The sequence below is a fragment of the Antechinus flavipes genome, chromosome 2 (genome assembly GCF_016432865.1).
Source record: "Antechinus flavipes isolate AdamAnt ecotype Samford, QLD, Australia chromosome 2, AdamAnt_v2, whole genome shotgun sequence".
Taxonomy (NCBI): domain Eukaryota; kingdom Metazoa; phylum Chordata; class Mammalia; order Dasyuromorphia; family Dasyuridae; genus Antechinus; species Antechinus flavipes.
The window spans coordinates 629,277,420-629,303,076 of NC_067399.1; the positions used below are offsets into that span (position 1 = coordinate 629,277,420).

The 25,657-nt window shown below is 33.6% G+C and overlaps 1 protein-coding gene and 1 long non-coding RNA gene across 4 annotated transcripts; one reads left to right on the forward strand and one right to left on the reverse strand.

The window, feature by feature from the left end:
* Nucleotides 1–15,133: 15,133 nt before the first annotated feature.
* Nucleotides 15,134–15,991, reverse strand: LOC127551867 (uncharacterized). Of its 2 annotated transcripts, none has more exons than XR_007951190.1 (2): nucleotides 15,894–15,991; nucleotides 15,134–15,582 (listed from the first exon to the last, which is right to left on the reverse strand). It is a non-coding gene; the product is annotated as an uncharacterized LOC127551867 (long non-coding RNA). The 2 variants fall into 2 exon arrangements; XR_007951191.1 differs by lacking the exon at nucleotides 15,894–15,991 and adding an exon at nucleotides 15,684–15,778.
* TMEM254 (transmembrane protein 254) lies at nucleotides 15,533–23,495 on the forward strand. Of its 2 annotated transcripts, none has more exons than XM_051982003.1 (4): nucleotides 15,533–15,953; nucleotides 18,510–18,613; nucleotides 18,827–18,886; nucleotides 21,452–23,495. In XM_051982003.1, the coding sequence occupies exons 1-4, from the start codon at nucleotides 15,666–15,668 to the stop codon at nucleotides 21,570–21,572; spliced, it is 573 nt and encodes a 190-aa protein (XP_051837963.1). In that variant the 5' UTR covers nucleotides 15,533–15,665; the 3' UTR covers nucleotides 21,573–23,495. The 2 variants fall into 2 exon arrangements, with proteins under 2 accessions (XP_051837963.1, XP_051837965.1); XM_051982005.1 differs by lacking the exon at nucleotides 15,533–15,953 and adding an exon at nucleotides 16,085–16,213.
* The last annotated feature ends 2,162 nt before the right edge of the window (nucleotides 23,496–25,657 follow it).

The following is a 25,657-nucleotide window of genomic DNA, read 5'->3' on the forward strand; positions in this document are numbered from 1 at the left end:
CAACTCTCACCTTATGATATGGTTCAAAGTGTTCTATGAATCTTTTTCCTTTAAATCTTTTATCCCATTATTTCATTGAAGTTACTGACCTTTTGTTCTTCTAATTGTTGTGATTTTTTTCTATTTTTTCTAACTCAATAAAAACACTTTTTAATAATTTAGTAATTGAGATGGCATTACATAAATAGATTCATTAAGCAAAGTTGTCAATTTTTTTTTTTATTATGTTGGTTTTGCCTACCCATGAATAACATTTCAATTACTTAGACCTAAATGTGTTTGTATAAAAAGCATTTTATATTAATATTTGTACAGTTGCTGTGTCTGTTTTTTGACAAGTATACTGTTATATAGTGTTTAGTTATTTTATACTACCTCCTTTTTTAAATTATCTAAGACAATATTGAATAATATGACTGACACATAGTATAGTTTCCCTTTTTGTCCTTTGATTAAATCTATTTTAACTTTAACTTTGTGTGAAATCACAATTACTACTCCTATTTTTTTTTATATAATAAATTCTACTCCTGATCTTTATTTTATGTTTGTGTGTATCTTTCAATGCAATAGCATTTCCTGAAAGCAACATACTGGTTGAATTAAAATGTTTAATGTGCTATCAACTTCCATTTTGTAAGAAAATTCATCCCATTCACATTGTAGGCTATAATTACTTGTATATTTTTCCTCTCCTATTTTTTCTCTCTATCCTTCTCATTCTATTCCTATCTTTTCTCACTCCTCTGTTTTACTTCTACCCACTACCTCCTATTCATTAACCAATCCACCCTCCCAAGAATCCCTTCCTTATTCTCTCCTTTCCACCCTATTCCCCTTGCTCTCTTATTTCTTTTTGAATTTATACACACACACACACACACAAACAAACACACACATATCACAATATATGTCTGTTAAACAGACTCAAGGGAATCCTATTTTCTTGTGTAAGGTCATCTCTTCAACCCTGCTGAACACAGTCATCTACCTATAACAGTTCTCAGAACTTTCTCTTTCCTAGTAGTAGATTATTGATTTAGTGACAATTCATTCTCCATATAGCTGAAATTAAAACTCAGACCAATATGAAGTTATAGTCTCAAAAGATTTTATCTTACATCACTAATCACAAATAGGTATAGGTATATTATTATTTTTTTTCATGTTGTTGCAATAGCAGTTTAACAGTAGACACAATTAGATCTCATATATTTTTCTAGTTTAAATCTATCTTGAAGCAGAAATTAATAATTAGAAATTAAGAAAATAACATTTTTATGAATATATACATACAGAGAATACATTATATTTCACTCAAAATTCAGAAAAACATTAGTTACTGTAAATCTTTTGGCTGACAAAGACTCATCTATGAAGCTATTTAATATTGACCCCTAAGACAATATAAATCTTTTTCAGTCTGGAATCTATTGATATTAAATTGCCCAAAAATGATATTTTGTTACATACTATTTCAGATGTACTTTCATGATTTTCCATAAGCAACAATCTATTGGATAAAATCACTTTACAAAATAAACTAGTAAGCCCCTTTACTTCAGCTTTGAGAGATCCTATTTTCTCATTAAATCCTTCATTATTTTAGAGCTTCACAACATTGTTTCAACAATTTCTTTCACAGAGTGAATAAGATTTTATGACCTCATAAAGGCTGAAGATGTAAGGGACTGAAAAAGTGGCAAATTCCTAAAGGGAAAGTGGCAAATTCCTAAAGAACTTCTCAGATATTCAAAAATTCTGTAGTACTTCTCAAATCTAAATTGTTATTGTTGTTATTGTCATGTTATTGGATCTAAGCAAAACATGCTTAATTACTTGATTTTTTTTTAACCATCAGGACAACAATTTTTATCAAAAAAGGAGTTAATTTTCCACTGACATAACTTATTACTCTCTGGATATTGTTTTTATAATTAACAGCATTTTTTATACAAAGATTTCCCCAAAAATTATAACATCAGAAAAAATAGAAGCTTAAAAATAAAATAAACAATATTATGCATTTTAAAAACATATCATAAAACCTTTTGTCAATGGAAAAAACATTAATCCTATCAAATGCATGTCTGAATCCGTTTACATATTAAATCATTTCATCCACATATTAATTTGGCATTCTACACTAATCACATTTGAAAGATCAGCATATAGTACTTAACACTTTTATCTTTTATTCATGCAGTTTCTAAACATCTTAATTTCTAAATTAGTTTCTAAATCATCTTAAATATGTAACAACAAATACTAGTTCAAGAAAGTATATATATATTAGTAGAAGAAATTATATTCATGAGTGTCCATTTTTTTCTTTACTCCCTTGTAAATTGTTTTGTTCTCTGCTGCACATCTTTTAAACTTTATTCTTTTTTCACCCTTTCATCCTTCTTACCGCCAAGGCTATAGTTTAGAAAGGATATATTTACATATAAATAGATAGATAGATAGATATACACATACGTATCTTTCCTATCCCTGCTGACCCTAGGCTTTAATTCTGCTTCTTACTTGCTTTGCTATTCCTTAACCTCCCTCCACCCATAGATCCCTCCCAAAGTCTTTTACTCAAATCCTTTGTTTCCCTGTCTACCTATCCTTCCTCCCTTATTTCTTTATAGATTTTGGAGGGTGCTATACTTTTCATAGTATATATGTAGTGTTACCTATTTAAAGCATTCCTGATGTGAATAGGTTTTCAGAACTACAATCTCTTCTCCCCTTCTAATGCCTCTGTCTCTATTCTTCCTCTGAAACTCATTTGTTATAATCACTAATTTTACCTTAACTCTGCCCCAGTCTTTCTTTTGAGCTGCCCTATTGTTGATGTCAATCTTAAAAATATGCTATATACCAGCCCTGAAGTCAGGAAGACCTGAGTTCAAATCTGACCTCAGATACTTAACAGTTCCTAGCTGTGTGATCCTGGGCAAGTCACTTAACTAATTGCCTAGGGTGGAGGGGGAAAACACATTTCCCAAGTTTAAAAAAAAAAAATTGAGTTTGAAGGAACATATTGAGTTCCTTCAAATTGATCTTAGATATTGGCTTTTATATGTTAAATGTTCTGTATGTCTATAAACAGACACATCTGTATAAATTTTCTTAATAGTTGGTTGATAGAAAGCCCTGAAAATCTGCAAGTTCAGTAAATGTCCATTTTTCTTATTCAATATAATAGATAATGTTGCCAGATATGATATTTTTGGCCACAAGTCTAGTTCAAGATATGATAGATTTCATCTAGATATGATATGATTTCAGGACCTGTGGTCTTTTATTGTGGCGCTGATAAATCATGTCCAATTCTAACTAACTCCAGCATAGTTGAATTTTTTTTTCTTGTTTCTTGCAAAATTTTCTCTTTGATCTGGAGATTTTAAATTTTGGTAATAATGTGTTTTCCACAAAGGATCTTGTTGAAGTAGTGATCTTTGGATTTTTTCTATTTCTACCTTTCCCTCATGTTCTATCACTCCAGGACAATTTTCTTGGATTGTTTCTTGCATGGTTGTGTCAAGATTCTTTTTTTGGTCACAACTTTCAGACAATCCAATTATTCTTATATTTTCTTGTCTTGATCTGTTCTAGAGATCTGTTGTTTTTCTTATATTTCACATTCTGTTCTATTTTTTTCATTCTTTGAAATCTGTTTTATTATTTCTTAGTCTTTCACAGATTCACAAGCTTCCCCTTGCCCAATTCTAATTTTCAAAGAGTAATTTTCATCTTTGAAACACTGTATCTCCTTTTCTAGTTGGTTAACTTTTTTTTCCATGATCTTGTTTTTTTTGTTTGTTTGTTTGTTTGTTTGTTTTTATATGGTTTGTTTTTTAACTTTTCCTTGATGTCTCTCATTTGATTTCTAAGTTCTTTTTTGAGTTCTATAAAATCTCTCTGGGCAGGCAGCCATTTCACATTACTATTTGAGGTAGAAGCTTTTTTTTGTTTTGGTTTTTTTTTTTACTTTAATGTCCTCCTCTGAAGATGAACCCTGGTTTTCCCTGTTCCCAAAGTAAGTTTCTATGGTAGTGTTCTTTTTTCTGTGCCAGATCTTTATTTATTTATTTTAAATAAGAGGTATTAGTGTAAGTACCTCTAATAGTGAGTGGAGGAGATGGTATGTCTGAATTTATTTCAGGTCCCTTCTCTGACCAGGAACCGGAAATCAAGAGCTCCCCTATACAGCAAGTGTTCACAGCCAGTAGCATCCTTGTCCCACTCCCTCTGCACTGACAGGTGTGCTGGTTCTTCTTGCTCAGGGTTGCATCCCTACAGCACAACTGGAGCTGGCCTTTCCTAATCAAATGAGATGGAGTCTAGACCCAGACTCCACAAACTGTCCAAGAGGTGAAAGTCTTTGCGGAGGCTCTAGCCACACTCAACTCTCCCCAAGGCTCCCAACTAGTGTTTCTCAGGAGCTAGCCCAGAGGTATTTGCACTTACACAAATTAATCCCCAGCCCCAGATCTTTCTTCAGATCTACTCAGGTTGTATCTGGAGGATCCCTGTTCTGTCCCAAGACTTGGTGATTTTTCATCACTATATGTGTGCCTTGAGATGCAAATTTGTTCTATTTGTAGGGGAAATCAGAAGAGCTTGAAATTTACTAACCTGCTCCACCATTTTTCCAGACTCCTCCCACAATTTTCCCAATGAAGAAACACATCTTACTTTAAATGAGACTATGTCGTAATTTAATATTATAACAGATCAAATCTGGATTTATAATCACAGATGGTGTCTTTCAAAATCTCAATTTTCTCAAGGACCATCAGATCCCAGCACCCCAAATTAGAAAAATTAAATTAGCTCCATTTCAAAAATTTACAAATGTCAGTGTCATATTTCTATGAGCTCTTGAAATATTTCAGCAATTACAAAAAAATCGTCAAAGCCCAGCTTGAATATTTGCAATCAAGATATTACATTTGAGTTTAGAAATTAGTCTCATTGGTTTATCATGCCACAAAATTTTACAAACCAAAAAAAAAAAAAAAAAGGTTTTCCCTTCTCTTTATCTCTTTACAGGCTTATTTGTTTCTTTCTTCCTAAAATATTATCTTCCTCATTTAGTGCAGTTTAGCATCAGATTATAGAAAGCTGAGAGAACTATTTCAATTATGAAACTTCATTGCTTTCCCTTAGAATTTTAAACAGATTGAAGTTTTTTAGTCTTTCTGCTTGGCTTCATTTTCCACTAGAATTATCCCAAGGTAGCAGAGGAAGGAAGGAGGGAAGGAGGGAAGGAGGGAGGGAAGGAGGAAAAAAGGAAGGAAGGAGGGAAAAAAGGAAGGAAGGAGGGAAAAAAGGAAGGAAGGAAGGAAAAAGGAAGGATGGAAGGAAGGAGAGAAAAAAGGAAGGAAGGAAGGAAGGAAGGAGGGAAAAGAAGGAAGGAAAGGAGAAAAGGAAGGAAGGTAGGAAGGAGGGAGGGAAAGAGGAAGGGAAGGAGGAAAGGAGGAAAAGAAGAAAGGAAGGAGAGGAAGAAGGAAAGAAGGAAAGAAGGAAGGAAGAAGGAAAGAAGGAAGGAAGGAAGAAAAGAAGGAAGGAAGGAAGGAAGAAAAGAAGGAAGGAAGGAAGAAAAGAAGGAAGGAAGGAAGGAAGGAAGGAAGGAAGGAAGGAAGGAAGGAAGGAAGGAAGGAAGGAAGGAAAGAAGGAAATTATCTTGTCTAGGTCAAATTTTCAGGTCAATCATAAAAGATTCCACATCTGCCAATAGTTGTGAGCTGAAGACAAAAAATTCCTAAACTGAAATAATTTCGAAAGAAGCTTATTAAGTCATCTAACAGAAGAGAAAGCCAAAAAAAAAAGAAAAAAAAGAGGATAGTTCGCATAACCCCAGATGCCTCTTAAGTCACAAATTATGTAAAATTCGAACAAAGGAACAAGAAAACACCATATTATTTGTCAAGGTGGAGATTTTAGATAAAACAGGTAGGTTGTTAAAGATGTATAATGAGAAAAAACTCCTTACATTCCTTGCATTCAGTCTTTGAATCTGGATTTCTGGTTAACATAACATAGGTCCTGAGTATAAGCATTAATAGAAAATAGTTCCTAAACAATAGATCTGGTTTCCCAGTCACACAGAGCTAGATTCAAACAAGACCATAATTTTTTTTTCTACAATAATACAGTGCTGACACATAGCAGGTGCTTAATAAATGCTTGTTGATTTGACTTGCATTTTAAACTATTATTCTAAGAAGAAACCCATAAATTTCATGAGATTGCCAAAAACCCCTTTAAGGTTTAAAAATCATGGTATCAAAATACTTACTAAGTACAATACTAAATTCTAAACTAAACCTTGAATATTTAATTAATATATTCCAGAAATGTTGTGGAGGTAACCATGATTCGATATAATGGCAGAATAGTGAAATATGAGGATGACCTTGAGATTTATAATAGCTATTTGGTGGAAAATTTTTGTGCAACTCAGAGCCTGAGAGCTTTTCTAACATATAATTCTGTCGCATGGCCATATCGGAGAAAGCAATAACACAGATATTTACTTAAAATAAAAAACAACATAAGTAACAAGAAAGAAAATCATATATGATAATAATAATGCAAACACTGGAATTCATTGAGTGGTTTAAGGCATGTAAAACATTTGATATACCTTATTTTCTAAGACTCTCCCATCAGTCATTTTTCAGTCATGTCCAACTCAGTTTGGGGTTTTCTTGGCAAAGATACTGGAGTGGTTTGCCATTTTGTTCATTTTACAGATGAGGAATTGAGGCAAACAGTTAAGTTACTTGTCCAGAGTCACACAGCAAGTACGCGTCTGAGGCTATATTTGAACACAGGAAGATACGCCTATCTGATTTCCGGTCCAGAACTCCAATGTGCTATCTAGATGCTCCTGTTCAAATTCATTCATATAAAAATGGATAGAGTTCTTCTAAGGATAATGTTCTTTACCTGAGACTGAAGAATTTGGGCTTAAAAATTTTTCTTTCATATTGAATTTCAATATAAATGGTTCCTTTTGTAATCCTACACATTTAAATTTATGAATTAAAAAATATTTTTAGAAGGTGTCTATAGGCTTCATCAGATGTTACAAAAGGAGTTCATATCACGAAAGGGTGAAGAATCCCTATTCCAGAGTTTGTGACAGAAAAAGGAGAAGAAAGTCTGGCAGAGTTTGATGTGCACCTTATATTTGGAAATAGCATATTTAAATGAGTAAAAATACCCAAATTAGAAAGTATTGTGAACTGCAAAGTCACAGTGAACTGAAGTGGCAGATTGGTGGGATTACCAGAATTGGAGTCAGAAAGATCTGAATTCAAATTTGGCCTGAAACTTTTATTAACCGAATGACCTTGGCCATGTCAGTTAACTATTCTCAGTTTCCATTTCTTCATCTGTAAAATGGAAATAATTATAACATTTATCTCAAAGGATTATTGAGAATCAAATGAGATATTATATCTAAAATTCTTTGTAAACCTGGAAGCAGTTTATACATATATCTATCTATCATATAATCTAGATATATGTATAATTCTATCGCAAAAATTGTTCTGGTTCTTTTCATTTTATTCTGCATTAGTTCATGCATATCTTTCATTAATCCTAATATCCTAATATTTTCAAGAAAATGTAAATTAGAAAAGTAGAAGTCTTAAGAGTGATATTACCGTAAGAGAAAGAAAAAAGAAATGTTAAAGGAATATACTGAGGAAAAAAGATAAAGGAAGAAGGTGAAATTTAAGATCTTATGTATTCAAATTGTATAAGAAGTCCTACAAATGTGGAGGAAGTAGAGGAAATGAGTTCTTTTCATCTGAACTGGTCAAAAGAGAGTTAATGAGACACATACTAACATACATAAAGAGTTTTATGTAGAAAAATTAAACTCAGAAATAAAACAGGAAAAGGGTAGGAGTATGAAGGTAAGAAAAAGAATAGAATAAGGTTAGGATTCATCATAAGGAAAGCTAACTCCAAATTTGAACTGTGGGTTATGAAGGGAAAAGAGGGAGTAAAAGAAAATAACATAAGGGTAATTGGAGTATAACTGTCTTCCGGTCAAGATGAAAAGCAGAAAAGCAGTGGACTAGAAATGTCATTAACTATTATTGAGCATATTTATAAAAAAGAAAAATAGGGGTAAGGAACAAAAAAATGAAAAAATATTTAATGAAAAAGTTAATTTGATTGGCAGAAAGAAATATATAGTAAGACAATAAGAATTAGAGGTCTCAATGTACCTCTTTCAAACTTATACAGATCTAAGAAAAAGATTAAAAAAAAATAAGTTAAGGTTTTGAATAGAATTTTAGAAAAGTTAGACATAATAGAACTCTGGCAATTACTGAATGGGTGTACAAAAGAGTATATAAATCATATTTACAAAAATTACCATTTATTGCAACACAAAACATCAATATATGCAAAAAATGGAAATACTTAATATATACTTTGTTGACCACGACACAATAAAATCCTTTATTAAAAGATCATTGAAGAAATAATTAAAAGCTAAATAAGAACTAAAAAATTCTAAAGAAATAGTAGATCAAAGAATAAATCAAATAATAGATAATTTCATCAAACAAAATGACAACAATGAAAGAAAAAATACTAAAATTTGTGGAATACAGTCAAAGTAATTTTAGGGGAAATTTTATACCTTTAGACATTTTCATCAACAACAACAAAAAGAACATCAATAGAATTGATGTATAACAAAAATAAACAAACAAACAAAACTAGACCAACAACTAAAAAAAACAAAAACCTAAATAACCAGATAGAAATTCAAAAATCAAAAAAAATTTAAAGATTAAAGATTGAAAGCAAAACCAAGACAAAATAATGAAATTAATAAACAAAATTAAGATTTTCTTTTTGCAAAAAAAAAAAAAAATACAACAAATAAATGGCTAGATAGCCTGATTTTTAAAGAGAAAAACATCAAGTTCTCAGCATAAAAAATGAAAAAGGAGAATTTATAAGTGAAGAATAACTAACAAAATTATTAGAAACTATATATGCCAATAAAACTGACAAATAAAACAGATGAATATTTCCAAGACATAAAATAGTTAGACTCATATAAGAAGAAATAGAAAATCTAAATAAACCAATTTCAGAGGAGGAAATGCACAAGCCATAAATGAATTCCCAAAGGAAATACAAAAAACCCAGTACTGGGTGGATTTTATTTTTTTATTAAAGCGTTTTATTTTGAAAACATATGCATAGATAATTTATAGATAATTTTCAATATTCACCCTTGCAAAACCACATTTTTTCCTCTCTTCCCCCATCCCCTCCCCTAGATGACAAGTAATTCAATATATGTTAAACATGTGTAATTCTTCTATTATTTCCACAAATATCATGCTGCACAAGAAAGATCAGATCAAAAGGAAAAAAATGAAAAAGAAAACAAAATGCAAGTAAATAATGACAAAAAAGTGAAAATACTATATTGTGATCCATATTCAGTTCCCACAGTCCTCTCTTTAGTTATAGATGGCTCTCTTTATCATAAGAACATTGGAATTGGCCTGAATCATCTTGTTGTTGAAGAGAACCACATTCATCAGAATTGGTCAATCATATAATCTTACTGTTGCTATGTACAATGAATTCAGCCATTCTCCAAATGATGGGCATCCAATTAGTTTCTACTAGATGGATTTTACAAAGGAATTCTATCAACTATTTAAAAACAATTACAATTTTATGTAACAGTTTATTTGGAAAGAAAAAGAAAGAATACCATAAAATCCCTCTTCAATACACAGATGTTCCTTTAATTTTTAAAAATTCTGAACTTAAACACAAAAAGTTAATTTCATACATACAACAAAACACACACAAATATACTCTATGAAACTATGATTCTATATTTCTTACTCATTTTTAAAAAGCATGTAAACACTCTTCACATTATTATCAAAATCTTCCTCATATGTTTTTCCTTTCAAAGTTCTTTTTGCTTTCTTCTGTGCATTAAAATGTTTTAAAGATCTTTTGTAGGGCATCACTATTCTTAAGCTTCTTCCTGGGATCCCCTTCTCAATTAGAAATCAAGAGAAAAAACAACAAATAACCATGGCTAAGTCAAGCATCCATATAGTGACCATGTCCAGAAACATATGTTTTTGTGCCTTGAGTGTAATATTAATTAGGAAATGAACAATGTTTGTTGAACATGGTCTTAAAGTTGTTTTTCTTTATGATTAAAGAATGTTTCCTTATGTTTCTGTCTTTGTTCCTTGGGTTCCTTTGGTTCTGCTCTCTTCACTCTGTCAGTTCATAAGAATTCATCAATTCTCTTTCAATCATTTCTTATGGAGTCCTAATTTTCTATTATATTCATATACCACAATTTGTTTAGGTATTTTTTACTTGTCAAGCAATACAAGATGTTCTCTTATATTCTAATTTTCTTCATCCCTTTTTAAAATACTATTTTACTGATCAGGATTTTATTTTTGTTTGTGGTTATTCCATCCCTTGTTGAATTTGATATTTTATAAATGTGTTTTGTGTTTGCGTGTGTGTGACATTCATCTTATATCTAATCCCCCAACCTGGATTCCTTCACCTTTCTGTATTCTTCTTCTCATGCATTTCAATTATGAGAAATAGTAAGTTCTATCCCTTTTTCCTCCTTTCCTTTCAATATATTCCTTTTTATTTGCCTTTCTCTTTCTCTCTTCATCAGATTCTCAGAATACAAGCAATACTTTCCCGGTAACTTTGTTTTTCTAATTTAATTCCCTTAATACTCTTTGAAGACATTAAGGTTCTAATGGGATTCTAGTTTCTTTTTCCCTATTAGAATGTTACCACTACATCATCATAGAACTCCTTCCTATTGCTCAAATAAATGTATCTTTTAAAGTTTTTCAGAATTCTAATGTCTAGATTTCAATGGTTTTTAAATTAACTCTTCTTAAACTGTTTTCCAGTGAGTTTTCTCCCGTTTATTAGATCTCTTGAAATTTCTACTATTTGTCAATCTTTTGATCGTGTCCTAAAATTTATTGGCATCCTATGGAGGCTTTATTCTTTGTTTAGTCTTTGTTTATTCTTGTTTCCAGGAAGTATATTTCATGGGTAAAATTTACTTTTTTTTTTTCTCTCCAAGTTACTTTTGTTTGAATTTTTTTAAAATAATTTTTATTTCATTAAAAAAAAAAAATCTGTTTCTTCTAGGTACTCCTTGTGGAAAATCCATTTTTCCATCCAGTTTCTGATTGCAATTATAAAACCACTCATTCCTTCTTTAGGAATCTCTAGATATACAGAAATTTTTTGTAATAATTGAAGTTTTATTTCTTCAAATGTTCAGCTTTCATTCCTGAAATGAGGTTTTATGCCAGAGTCAGTGGTGAGGGAAGGAGCAGAATTGTCCCACTCCCCTAGAGTCCTATACTGACCCTCCACCTCTAGGGGTTAGACCCCCCATCGATCTTTGAGCTTCAGAACATTGGATCTTCAGGGCCTTCTCTGACATCTCGAGAGAACTTGAGGGCTGGGGTGTCCCAGTCTGACACCTTTGCCTCTATTGCTTTCTAACCTCGAGAATCCTCTGTTCTTGCTGCCACTGACTACAGCTTTCCAGGTTACAAGTGTTTCCAGGTGGTGCTGAGATACTACCTTGCATTGGTTCTACTGGTAGCCCCCTTTTTTATTGTCCTACGATTCTGGCTGGCTCACAAGCAGTTCTCAAACTGGTTCAAAAAATAACTTAATATAATTTATCTTTGGCTTTATTCAGTAAAGTGTGAACTTCAGGGTTTTAAGTATGGATCAGCTGGGCACTATGCCTCTCATTTAGGCAGCCATCGTGACAAGAAATTTGTAAATGCTTTTCTTTTTTTTTCCCCTCTGTATGTGTCTGTGTGTGTGTGTGTGTGTGTGTGTGTGTGTGTGTATGCATGTGCACACATGCATTTTTATTTGAAGATGAAGTTAGAATCTATAACTATTAATACAAAGATACTACATAGAAAATCACAGGTATTTTAAAAAGATAACTTTTTAAATTGTTTCCAACATTTCCTACATAATCCAAAGAACAATAGGAAAAGCCATATTTCTTCCTTTCAAATCTTCATACACCCTGAAGTCAGGAGGCCCTGAGTTCAACTCTGACCTCAAACAGTTAACACTTACTAGCTGGGAAAGTCATTTAACCCCAATTGCCTCAGAGGAAAAAAAATCAAATCTTCATACAATAGTAAAACAAATACATACATACACATGTGTGTGTATCTTATGTATGTATAAACAAGTTTAACCCAGGCTGGTTGACAATTTTTGTAATCTACAAGTAAAGAATTACCTAAAAATACCAAGAAATTATTCAGCTTCAGTCATTTTCATAATCAAGTATTCTGATTAGTAAAAATTACTGCTCATCAAGCTTTAGGAATATACTTGTAGAAATCTGTGGTACCACTATTAGTTTGGTTGTTCTTCACAAATACATACTTTAAAAAAATGCTGCAAATAAGAGGCAATCTTTTGCCAAAAAAAACCAAAACAGCTTTAAAAATGAATTGAGTGTGATGCAATTCTTCTCAAGCAATGGACTTTCAAACTATCAAGTTATCACCAGGACTATTTGCCTGTGGGCCCACAAAGATATTCTTATATTAATAAAATAGCTGAGAATCAAATTTAGTGTTTAATTAGTGCTGCTTTAAATATAATCTTCATACCTAAACCATCCCTTTGTCTCTCATGAGAGAGCAGAGAGAAAACATTATAGAAAAATATATCAAATGAACATTAACAGAAAAAAACTTACATAAAATTTTAATAAAATGGCTATAGCATCACATCTAAAAGATTTTACACTGTTATTAGGCAGGATTTTATCAGGAATGCAATATCAGTTCAATATTAGGAAAACTTTAAATGTAATTGAAACTATCAATAGCAAAACAAAGAAAATCATATCTTTCTTCTTCTATATCAATAGATGAAGAAACATTTTAATAAAATACATCTATTTCTGTTTTTAAAAAGCACAAGAATAAATGGACATTTTCTTAATATGGTAAATAGTATTTATCTAGGAATGCTAGCTATATCAATAATACAAGAAAAAGAAATTGAGAGAATAAGCATAAACAAAGAAGAAACAAGATGATCATTTACTTAGAAAACACTAAAAAGCCAAGTAAAAGGAATTAAAACAATTAATAACTAGCAAATTTAGAGAATACAAAATAAGCCCATAGAAAGTCTTTCCATGTATTACAAATAAAACCCACAGGAAGAAGTAGAAAGAGAAATCAAATTCAAAATAACAATAGAACATATAAATATGTATGAAGCACCCTGCCACAACATATATAGGAACTACATGACTACAAGTACAAAAATGCCTTTTTATATACAGACCTCAATAACTGGAGAGATAAATTGCTCATAGTTGGGCAGTTGCAACACAATAAAAATGACAATACTGCTAAATCAATTCATTTATTTCATTCCATACCAATTAAACTGTCAACAGATTTATTTATAGAGAAAAAAAAAAATGCCAAAATTCATTTGAAGAAAAAGGAAGAGGGGGGAAAGTGGGAAGGAAGGAAACCCAGTAATAAAATATTTAAATTTTTTTTAGACAAACCCTAAATGTAATTCATTATTCAATCTATAAATAAAATTGTTCCAGAGGCCTAAAGGTGGGATTTAACAGGCTAAAGAAAGGAAAGACCAAAAACCTTTCTCTCCCTCATTAGAAGCTAATTGCTTCATGAGTGCAGAAAGGCCAAAGTGCATGCTTGCATACCCAAAGAGTTGACAATTTGAGGTGCAAATAATAAATTGCCAGCTGCAGGTTCTTTACTTTAAAAAACTGCTGTTTTTAAACTTCAGGTTCAGTTTCCAGATTCTGGAAATTATGGTAACTCAAGAAAGTAAATTTAGGGTCCCCTCCAGAAAGTATATAATTTATTTCTCTTATAGTTAATTTAGAATGCATCATGGAATATAGTCTAAGGTATTAAATCTAATTTCTACCAAACTGCTTTTCTAGTATCTTTTTAAATTAATTAATCAATTAATTATTTTTATTTCATAGCTTTTTGTTTATAAGTTATATGCATGGGTAATTTTACAACATTGACAATTGCTAAACCTTTTGTTCCAACCTTTCCCCTCCTTCCCCCCACTCCCTCCCCCAGATGGCAGGATGACCAGTAGATGTTAAATATATTAAAGTATAAATTAGTATCTTTCTTTTTAATGTTTGTTAGAAAGAATGATTCACTGGAGTGAGGGAAAAGGAAGGAAAGGATATATTCAGAAATGTAGGTGATTTAGAAAATAAATCTATTTTTAAAACAGAAAGAAAATTATTTGTTCATGCTCTCAGACCAGCTTTGCCTTTGTAAGTTATTTTATATGTGTCATTTCCCTATGAATTTGGATGTTTGACTTTAATTATATACACACATACATACATATATATATATATACATACATATATATATATATATAAAAAGGTGTTTTTTTTTTTCAAAAATCTGGATCTTTTTCTCTTGATTTTAAAGTCACTTTTTTTTGTGCTTTAAAAATTTCCATAATCATGGAAAGGAATTTGAACTTTCTATAATCTGTATCATCTTCCTACTCAATAATCTTCAGGGGCTCCCTACTATCAAAGGGGTCAAATATAAAAGCTGTTTTTTTTTTAAAGCTCTTCACAACCTGGCCCAATCCTACTTTTCCAGTCTTTATGCATTTTGCCTTTTTCCATGTATTTTTTCATCCAATGACACTGAATTCCTTGCTTTTCTCTGGAATAAGTCACTTCATTTCCTATGCACTCTCACTGGTTGTCCTCCAATGACTGGAATTCTTTCCCTCCTGATTTCTATCTTTGCGCTTCCTTCAAGACTAGCTAAAATTTCATCCTCTGCAACAAGATTTTGCCGACCTCCCTTATTGCTTTCCTCCATTTATCTTGTATGCGTATCTCACTTGTCCATACTTGTTTGCGTGTTGTCTTACCTATGAGACTATGAGCTTCTTGATAGGAGGGATAATTTTTTTTTGTTTGTATTTTCAGTGTTTAGCCCAGTGTCTGGCCCACAGAAGGCATTCTAACAAGTACTTATTGACTGTAATCTTTATTTTTCAATTTTTTTGCTTATGACTTTTTACCTTTAGATAACTGATCTCCCCAAGAATAGCACAAACTTGAAAGAACAGCCCAAAGTTGCCAGATAGGAGTTGAAAAGCCAAATAAGAAAAAGGCACAATATGAAAGCACCTAATTAGTCTTGATACAGGACATGAGAGTAGAGCGCGACTTGGAGTAAGCAATTGGTTTCGGTTCCGTAGAAGACGCTTTCTAGCTCACTGACCTTGAGCATGTCATTTCATTGCTCCGGGTCTGTTTCCCGCTCTGCAACAAAAGGCTTTGTGGTCTCCAGATTTAAAAATGCATGATCCCTGCTGAAGTCAAATGCATTCCATTCATAAGGGATTAAGGAAACTAGTGGGTGTGATGGATGAGCAGTCGGTGGTCTTTCACCAACGAGCATGGAGGCTGCGAGGGTCCTAAAGGAAGGAAGAAGTTAACTCAAATGTAATATTGTCCCAAACCCATAGGGCAGAGCATTGAATTTTGACGCCTGTAAATTATGCATCTGCGTGTTAACCGGCGAGCCCGGGTGCGGGAGCGCATTACACGCACGTCGGGGTGGCTCCCAGAGGCAGGTCCGCGCGGACGCCCCCTCCGCGTGCTGGGCAGGAGACTCCCAACTCCGCCCCCGGCCCCGCCCCGCCCGCCCTTTGTCCACTTTGCTGGGGTTCTGAAGTCCGTTCTGGACAGTGCAACCATGGAGGCGGCGAGCAGCGGGGCAGCCTACTTCAAGAGAGGCAATCTCTTGTCGCTGGTAGTCATTGCGGTGTCCTTCAGTTACTATACGGTGAGTGGGGCTGCGTTCTCTCCCCACCCCCATTCTCCATCCGCTTCGGACTCCCGAGCCTTTGCGCACGCGCCTTCCAGTCCTGGAACGGGTTAGTCCACTTTTCCTTAGCTACGGGGGTGGAAGCCGTGCCCTGAGCTAGCAAAGCTTTCGGGATGGAGGCGAAGAAAAAGAACGATTCGGAGCTGGCTGGTTTTTACTTCCGGAGGGGCAGTCCGGGGGGCATGGTGATCACCGCCGTAGGTCTAATCTACTTCGCGGTAAGGATTGGTGGAATTTCAAAATCGTCCAAGCAGCGCAAGCGCACTGGTTTCCTCTCTTCTTGAGGGGCTTGAGGTTGGTGCGCATGCGGGCATGTCCCATCCTTCTCCCTCCCCCTCCGAGTCCCGCGTTGCCTTGGTTGCCAGAGTCTGGATGGAGATGGGATAGTGGGGCTGGACCATCCTGCGTACTTGGATAGCTGTGGGTGTCAGCACTCGCCTTTCCCTCAGAGTGAGAAGGCTGGAGCTGGGGGAGAGGGGTGCTTTCTCTAGTTCTGGCTGCAGGATCCTAAACAAGACCCTTTCGTGCACTTGGCAGCCACTTACTAAATGCTTGTTAGTTTCGTTTCTAACATAATTCAGTCTCAACTTCCCTTACAGGTAAAATGGGAACAGCGCTTGCAGTACCTGCTTAACAGGATGCTTGTGAAGCAATCATTTGTCAGCAGCAGTTGCGCCACAAACATTTAGTAAGAGTTTAGGCGGGGAGCTGCAAGGAAAACATAGCTTCTCTTAAGAATTTTACAGATTAATAGAGAACACAACCTTAACAGTTCGTGTAAACCATCATTGTGAAGGCAATCCTCCACTGCTTGCGCAGTCCTTCTCCCTGACCCTTACCCTGGACCCTCACTTAAATCCAATTCACCGCATCATGGCATCTCATCCCTAATGTCGCATCCTCCTCCAGAAGGAACGGCGGGGGATGGGCAAATTAGGGAGACAAGACACATGGCAAGATAACTTTGTGAGAGTACCAGATGACCAGTACAGGAGACAGAGTATGACTGAATGGAGGAGTGAATAAAAGCATTTATGTGCTTACTGTGTAAGGCTGATGACTGTGCAATTTTGCCTCATTTAAATGCAAATCAGTTTGCAAATGATAATGATGCCATTGGTTCTTTTCCAAAATGAAGGATGAAGAACTATTTGCTACTTTGTACTGAATGCTGAGGATACACAAACATAAGTTCCTTAAGGAACTTGCATGCTAATGGACGGGTAGGGGAGAAAAAGCATGTGTCCTGTCCAGGAACAGTGGCAGAAGTGACTTGATTATGGTTTCAGAACTGGAAAAGGAATGGTATGAGACAAGATTATTCTAGGGTCCATGAAGCAGCGGAATGAAACAAGGTCATTTAAAAGTCCATGAGGCAGCTAGAGGCTAGATGATAAGGACGTAAAGACTACAGCAAGTTTGATGTAGTGGCCCACACATGAGGCAGAATAAAAAAAAATTCTCTGAAAGATCATGGAGGAGATTGTGACTCTTAACCTAGGCTGTAAAGGATAAATGGGATCTGGAGAGAGTAGAATTTTGCAGGAAAGGGTGATGGAGCAGTGAGAAGTAAAGAAATGGGAAATATAGGTTAGGGCCATTGATTGTTTAAAAGGGAAATGGCTATAATGCTCTTTAGAAAGCAAGTGAATTATGAAAGGCTTTGAGTACTATGCTAAGGACTTTGGACATTATATTAGGCAGTAGGACTAGTTATAAAAATGGCTTTATTATGCCTTTTTTGGGGAGGGAGGGGTTCTGTAATATTTAAGATAGAATACAGAGTGGACCCACTGGAATTTCATGTTAGGATTTGTGAATGTTCTCATTTCCATTTACCACACTTTGAGAAAACTTGGGAATTTCAGAAATAATTTAAATAAAAAGGGAGAAACAGCGAGTTCCTATTGTATTTAGAGCACTGTACTAGGTTCTGAGGGACATGTACAATCTGGGGCTTAGCCCTCATGAATCTTAAAATCTGCAGGACATTAAGACAGCTGTAGAAGAATGTAAGTACACAATTACCTTGATAGCCCACTAGAAGGTAAAAAAGATCATTATAGGTGGAAACCACAGGAAGACTTCATGGAAGCAGTAGCATTTTTAATATGAAAGTCATGATCTCTTTCAGAAAGAAATTTGTCCAACCTGACAAATACAGTTCTGGAGGATTATTTAATATTATTAAATTTGTTCTAACTTATCTTTTTCAGGTGTCCACTTTTCCATGGGTAGCTAGAATTCAAACTACATATATAGTGTTCCTCTTTTGCTAGATTTTTAGAATTGGGGACAGATGAGATGGGACTTAATGGATTTTATTCAGAATTGCTGTGATGATCTAATATGTGTGAGTAGAGATCACTTTGCTAGCTTTCAAATACAGATAAGGGGCAGTTCCTGTTTTGTAAAACCAGGGATTCTTTTACAGCCAGTCTCTTAAAAGGGAAAGTTTCCATGCCTATCAAGTGACTTCATGTGTATTCTGTTCCTTTTCTGCTTCTTTTTCAGTGGGTTGTCTTCTGGCCTCAGAGCATCCCCTATCAGAAACTTGGACCTCTTGGGCATTTTACTCAGTATTTGGTGGATAATCATCTTGTACTCATGCGTAATGGGTAAGTGAGATCTGGAACAAATAGATATTGACCATGCAGTATTTTAGAGAGACTCATGGAGATATGGATAGTCTGTATTGCTGATCTTTTATATTTTAATCTTAGACCAATATCTATTTCTCAGTTAGCTGGCATTTTTCTATTGCATTTCTGTGACAGTATTCACTTATCAGAAACAGTACATTTAAAATCAGCATTGACTTTCTGTTTCAGATATTGGCTTGCTTGGTTGATTCATGTGGGAGAATCTATATATGCTATGATACTGTGCAAGTAAGTAATTGGGATTTTCTTTAATCCCAACTTCCTCCTCTCTTTTTAAAAAATTGATTGAAATTAGAAATAAATTGTGTTAAAGTAAGCTAGTCCTAGGTCATTCAATGTTTTGAAGGAAACTTAGTATTCAAATTTTAAAAATCAGAGAATTTAGAGATTATCTGGTCAAGGCTTCATGACCCCTTTTCACTCAAAAAAGTTTACACAACCCTGTCTCAAATCTGAGCCAAGAAGTGTCTGGCAGCCTCACGCATGTGTAATACAAAGTGCACATATTGTTTTCAGAACCAAGACTGCAGTGAATTTACACTGATGCAACATGCTACCAGAAACTTTTTGGATTCATTGTGTTTGATTTTAAATATAGTTTTGGTCACTGCATTCAGAAATCTTTTATTGTTTTTTACAGATTTTTCGCAACCTCCACATTCAGTTACCCAAATCGATGATATTATGACCCATAGTTTAAGAAGCTTTGATCTAGTCTAACCCATTTATTTTACCAAGGAAGATGTTGAAGCCCAGAAGGGTTGAAACTTTTCTAAAGGTCATACATTTATAAAGTATAAGAATAGGGATCTGAAACCAGTTACACAACTCTAAACCAACTCTTTCTTTTTTACTATCCTTGATTCCTTTTCAATCAGGACTAGGGATAAAGGATGAAAATTTAAGTTCTGTTTAAGATTATAGCCATTTCAAACAAAATTTGAAAAAATATTTTGGTTTAGGAAACAATCTAGTAATATATATATTTTTTAATATTAGCATTGGCACAGCTGCAAACTATTCATAGTCTGAAGTCACTAAATAGTGATTTCTTTGTTTTTCTTTCTTTCTTCCTTCTTCCCTTTCTTTCTTATACTTATTTCTTTGTCCCTTTCTTCCTTCCCTCCCTCCCATCTTTTTTCTTTCTTTCTTCCTCCCTTTTCTTTTTTTCTCTTCCTTTCTTTTTTTCTTTCCCTTCCTCCCTCCCTTCTTTCCTTCTCTCCTTCCCTCCCTTCCCCCCTCCCTTCTTTCCTTCTTTCCTTCCTCTCTCCCTTCCTTCCTTCTTTCCTTCCCTGTGAACTATCATCATCTCACATCATAAAATTAGGTTTAGACCATGTGCTTCCCTCATTTTGCAAGGCCATATATTGGAGGGGAGAGGGGAAGTTTTCAGACATTTGAGAAGTTAGAATTTTGAAGTTCAGATCTCTTAATTTGATTAGAACATGGAAAAAGAACAAGACACGGCATTCCTTTTTACTCAGGACTTCATGGTTGCATCTGTAATAGAGATACCTTGTGTGACTAGATTATCTGGTTATAAAATCTCTTGAAATTATCAAATGATTCAAGCAAGTAAGGAGAAGTTGTGCTAGCAAATTTTGTAGATAAACCATGTCCAGATCATAACATATCCCAGTATATTAGTTTTAAAAATACATATTGTACAAAAAAGAGATTGCAAAAAAAAAAAAAAAAACAATTTTTCAAAATAGCTTTCATCTAAAATTTTTTATCTAAACATTGGTTTAAAAAATAGGTTAATTGGTATCATTAAATCTCCAATTCTAGTATAAATGCTGCTTTCATTTTTATGTTTGTAAAGAAATCTTACTATAATAATAAATAGACAAGATCAAAGGAGACAAGGTGTAAAAATTTTATAATAGTAACATACCAGTTAGGAGGGGGTAATGTGGTATCAAGGGAAAATAATCAATCAACTAAAATTTATTATTGTCTGTATTTAACTGTGTGCTATCTGGGGTTGACAAGTGAAAGAGTCTGTTGCTTAAGGAGTTTACAAAGTATCCAGGAAACAGCTAACACATGCATAAGTAAATACAAAGTAATGAGGATTTTAAATGCTCCTTTCCCTCCCTACTTTGCTAATAGGGAGGGAAAGGAGCATTTAAAATCACAAGATCTGAATTCTAATTTTGGGGATGCCACTTCCTTCCTCTGTGACCATATGACTATGGTCAAGTCATTTCATATCTCAGAATATTTATCTTTTTTCATCCTCAAAATGAGGGAATTAAACTAGACTATTTCCATGGTCCCTTTCAGATTTAAATCTTATGAACCTATATATAAGCTACATGAAATCTAATATATAGTTCTTTATATATATTTAGTGCTTTAATTACAATTTAAAATCATTTTATAGTCAAGAAAAAATAAAAGGCAACACTATAGCTTAAATAGTTTCCCTATTTGGGAAAGAGGGGTGGGAATCATCCACATTTCATCAGAAGGACTTTTACATGAAAAGCATTCCTAAAATCATTGACCAGTGGTTCTAAGAAAGCATGAAAATTACAAACTAGATAATTTTCAATGAATTCTCAATTCTTAGCCAGAAGAAAACCCACTTGTGTAAAATGCTATAAATCAGCTTTTCCCCTATTGAACTTGTCTTTAGGTACTCAGATATTAATAAGGATTTAAGAGACCAGGGCAAGAAAATAAGTCTTTAGCTTGATTTTTCTTCCATTTATTTCCCTTTATTAAGAAGTTCTTATAAAATGAAAATGACTATGTTTCTAATGTTCTTTTTTTCTTCCCTTGCAGTCAAAAAGGTATCACAAATGGCCGGGCTCAACTTCTATGGTTGCTACAAACATTCTTTTTTGGGATTGCTTCTCTCTCTATTTTACTTGTATATAAACCTTACCATCACAAAAAAAAGTAAAGAAGAAATTAAATGATTTTTTTGCACATTGTATAATCATTGCAACTTTGTCTAAAACTTTTTTTTAATTAGTGTTTTCTTCATCGTTTTAGAAAATGTCTATACTGTGAATAGATTTGATTCCTTTTCCTGATCTTAAAATTTTTGCATATAATTGATGATTTTCATCATCTCTGAGCAGAGGCTGCCTAATGTAGCTCAAAAATTTATTGAATACCTGTAGTATACAAGGTACAATATGAATTAAGACATGTTTAGAGCACAGGCCCTCGAGTCAGGAGCACCTGACTTCAAGTCCAGCTTCAGACACTTGACGCTTACCTTGCTGTATGACCCTAAGCAAGTCATCTAACTCTGTTTGCTTAAGTTTCCATATTTGTAAATAGAAAATTTTGATTATATCAAATTGAAAAGCTTTTGTGCAAACAAAACTAATGCAGACAAGATTAGAAGGGAAGCAATAAACTGGGAAAACATTTTTATAGTCAAAGGTTCTGATAAAGGACTCATTTCCAAAATATATAGAGAATTGACTCTAATTTATAAGAAATTAAGCCATTCTCCAATTGATAAATGGTCAAAGGATATGAACAATTTTCAGGTGATGAAATTGAAACTATTTCTAGACATATGAAAATATGCTCCAAATCATTATTAATCAGAGAAATGGAAATTAAGACAATGCTGAGATACCACTACACACCTGTCAGATTGGCTAGAATGACAGGAAAAGATAATGCTGAATGTTGGAGGGGATGTGGGAAAACTAGGACACTGATACATTGTTGGTAGAATTGTGAATACATCCAGCCCTTCTGGATAGCGATTTGGAACTATGCTCAAAAAGTTATCAAACTGTGCATACCCTTTGACCCAGCAGTGTTACTACTGAGCTTATATCCTTAAGAGATACTAAAGAAGGGACCTGTATGTGCAAATATGTTTGTGGCAGCCCTGTTTGTAGTGGCCAGAAACTGGAAACTGAGTGGATGCCCATCAATTGGAGAATGGCTGAATAAATTGTGGTATATGAATATTATTGTTCTATAAGAACTGACCAGCAGGATGATTTCAGAAAGGCCTGGAGAGACTTACATGAACTGATGCTGAGTGAAATGAGCAGGACCAGGAGCTCATTATATACTTCAACAACAATACTATATGATGATCAATTCTGATTGATGTGGCCCTCTTCAACAATGAGGTGAACCAAATCAGTTCCATTTGTTCAATAATGAATAGAACCAGCTATACCCAGAGAAAGAACTCTGGGAAATGAGTATGAACCATTACATAGCATTTCCAATCCCTCTGTTCTTGTCTGCTTGCATTTTTTATTTCCTTCACAGGTTAATTGTATACTATTTCAAAGTCCGATTCTTCTTATGCAGCAAAATAACTGTATGGATATGTATACATATATTGTAAATGCTGAAAAATTATTCATATATCTTATAAATAAAAAGCTATAATTAAAAAAACAAAACAACAACAAAAACTAAGTTTCCATATGTGTAAATAAGCTGGACAATGGTAAATTGTTCTAGCATCTTTGCCAAGAAGACTTCTACAAGGATCACAAGGAGTGGGATACAACTAATCTACTAAAGAGCAACTTCCTTCAGGATTTGTATAGTTTAATAGAAGAGAGAAGATACATATGAAAGTGAATAAATACTCTGAGCCTGTAAAATGAAGGGGATATACATAATGAGATATATATATATATATATATATATATACACACACACACACACATATATATATATATTTTAAATTCTCAACTTTACAAACATCAAATGAGTATTTCCATATACATTGTGAAACAAAAGGGGAACATCCTATATGAAATTGTGAATTGATTATGTAGATTTTGTTTTTCTCTTTAAACATGTAATAAATTCAAAATATAATTTCAAAGTAGTTCTGTTGGTCTGTGATTCCTTCTGGATTTCCTTCTATTGTCACTTTGAAAGTAGGGAGAAGAGCCCTAATCTTTCCTTTTCTCCTTCCTACATTTTCTACCTCTTTATAATAAATATGCATAGTGAAGTCAAATTCCTGAATTAGCCATGTCCAGTTGTCTCATTCTCTATCTTGGACACATCACTTCTCTCAGGAGATGAGTAGTACAGTTTTTAAACTTAAATACAAAATAAGAAGGAAAAAAAGCATTGCCATGTACACAGAATATAAAAGAAGATTCATCATAAAGCAATAAATTTCCATTTCAAAGAAATCTATATAAAAAATATTAAATGTTGTGTTTTAAGCTGTCCATCCATCTTTTCATTGTTTCCTTGTAGGTTTTCTTTTGTTCTGTGCTTTGCATTTTTTATTTTTCCTCCCTTTTCAATCCCCTCCCCCCAAAAGCTATACTTAAGCATGAATGTATTAGCTATAGCTATAGATATGTTTGTGTATATATGTATATATATATTTATAGACACATACATATACATAAATATCCACAATCATAAACATATGTAAGACTAGTCTATGCTTATTTCCACTTGTCATCTGTTTCTTTGAAGGTAGATAGCATCTTCATAAGTCCAAGTGTCTCCATATTTTTTCTAAATACAGCAGCTCATCATTTTCTATACCATAGCAATATTCCAACCTTATGCAGTCTCATTATTTTAGTCTAAAACAATTTTTTAACATGGTTAGTTTTCCTGTTTTTTCTCTTTTGATTAAATATAGTTTAACTTTATTTAAGATCATAATCATTACCCATGCTTTTTTTACATAATAAATTCTACTCCTGAATTTTATTTTATGTTTGAATATCTCATTTTTATAGCATTTTCTGAAAGCAACATATTATTAAATAAAGTTTTTAATCTGCTATCAACTTTCATATTATGGGTGAATTCATCCAATTCTCATTCTAAACTATAATTGTTTATTTTCCTCCTTCCTAGTTTTCTCATTATCCTTCTCACTCTATTCTTATTCCTCTTCACTCCTCTGCTTTACTTCTACCTGCTCCCCTACCCTCCTGTTCCTTAACGTACCTCCCCTCCAAGAATCCCTCTCTTATCCTCTCCCCTACCTTATCTTCTTGCCCTCTTGTTTCTAACTGAATGTAGATGTAGATGTTATATATATGTTATTCCCTTTTTATTCTATTCCTGTTAATCTACAAACTCTTCTATATCCCATCCTCCTTGACTCTCTTATTTCTTTATAAATTTAGAACACTTTTATACCTTTTAAAAATGTATATGTTGTTCTCTCTTTAACTCAGATCTGATGTAAGGTTCTCTATAAAAATCCCTCATCCTCTGCCCCCTCCCTATATCCCCTTGTCCTCATTTCTTTCTGAATTTAGAAGACTTTTATATCCTTCTAGATTTTACACACACACACAAACACTTTTATATGTGTGTGTGTGCATGTGCACACATGAATGCATGTATACCTGTGTGTGCATGTATGAGTGTATATGCATGTATGCATATATTTTATTTCCCTCTTTAACGCCTTTTCAATGAGATGAGTATTCCAGAACTACCATCCCTCCTCCCCCATTTAATTTCTCTGTATCAGTTCTTCCTTTTGCACTTCATTTGAATGAAATTACTCTTTTTTAACTTTTCTTACACTATTTTGCTTTTTAGAATAACAATATATTCAGCTCTTTCAAACAAACCAATTACTAATAAAAATCTTAGACATAAACATTTCTACATATAAAAATTAAACAAGTTGTCATTATTGAATTCCTTATAATTAGACTTTGACGTTTACTTTATATTTCTCTTGTAGGTCAAATTTTCTAATAAAATCTGTTAGGATTCTTACAAAGTGCTAAGTCAATTTTAGCATCGTGCTTAGCAGTTCTCTAGTTTAGAGTTCACACCTTTAGGAGTTCACACATTAGTGTTCGAGATTCACACGTCAGGATTCAGTATGAGATTCACAAGTTCAGTGGAGGAGATTCACATGTCAGGAACCCACAATCCCGCTCTCTCGGAGTAGGAGTCAACCTTTGAGTTCACACCTCTAAAAGAGCATATAAAAGGACATGGAGAAAGCAAGAGTCAGTTTAGGAGATTGAGAGAGCCAGAATTCAGTCG

Excerpts from the sequence above, each read along its gene's own strand:
- TMEM254 (XM_051982003.1), top strand. The coding sequence starts at position 15,666 with ATGCATCTGCGTGTTAACCGGCGAGCCCGGGTGCGGGAGCGCATTACA. Across the intron at positions 15,954-18,509 it reads TGTCCTTCAGTTACTATACG|TGGGTTGTCTTCTGGCCTCA; the intron begins GTGAGTGGGGCT and ends CTTCTTTTTCAG. Across the intron at positions 18,614-18,826 it reads CTTGTACTCATGCGTAATGG|ATATTGGCTTGCTTGGTTGA; the intron begins GTAAGTGAGATC and ends TTTCTGTTTCAG.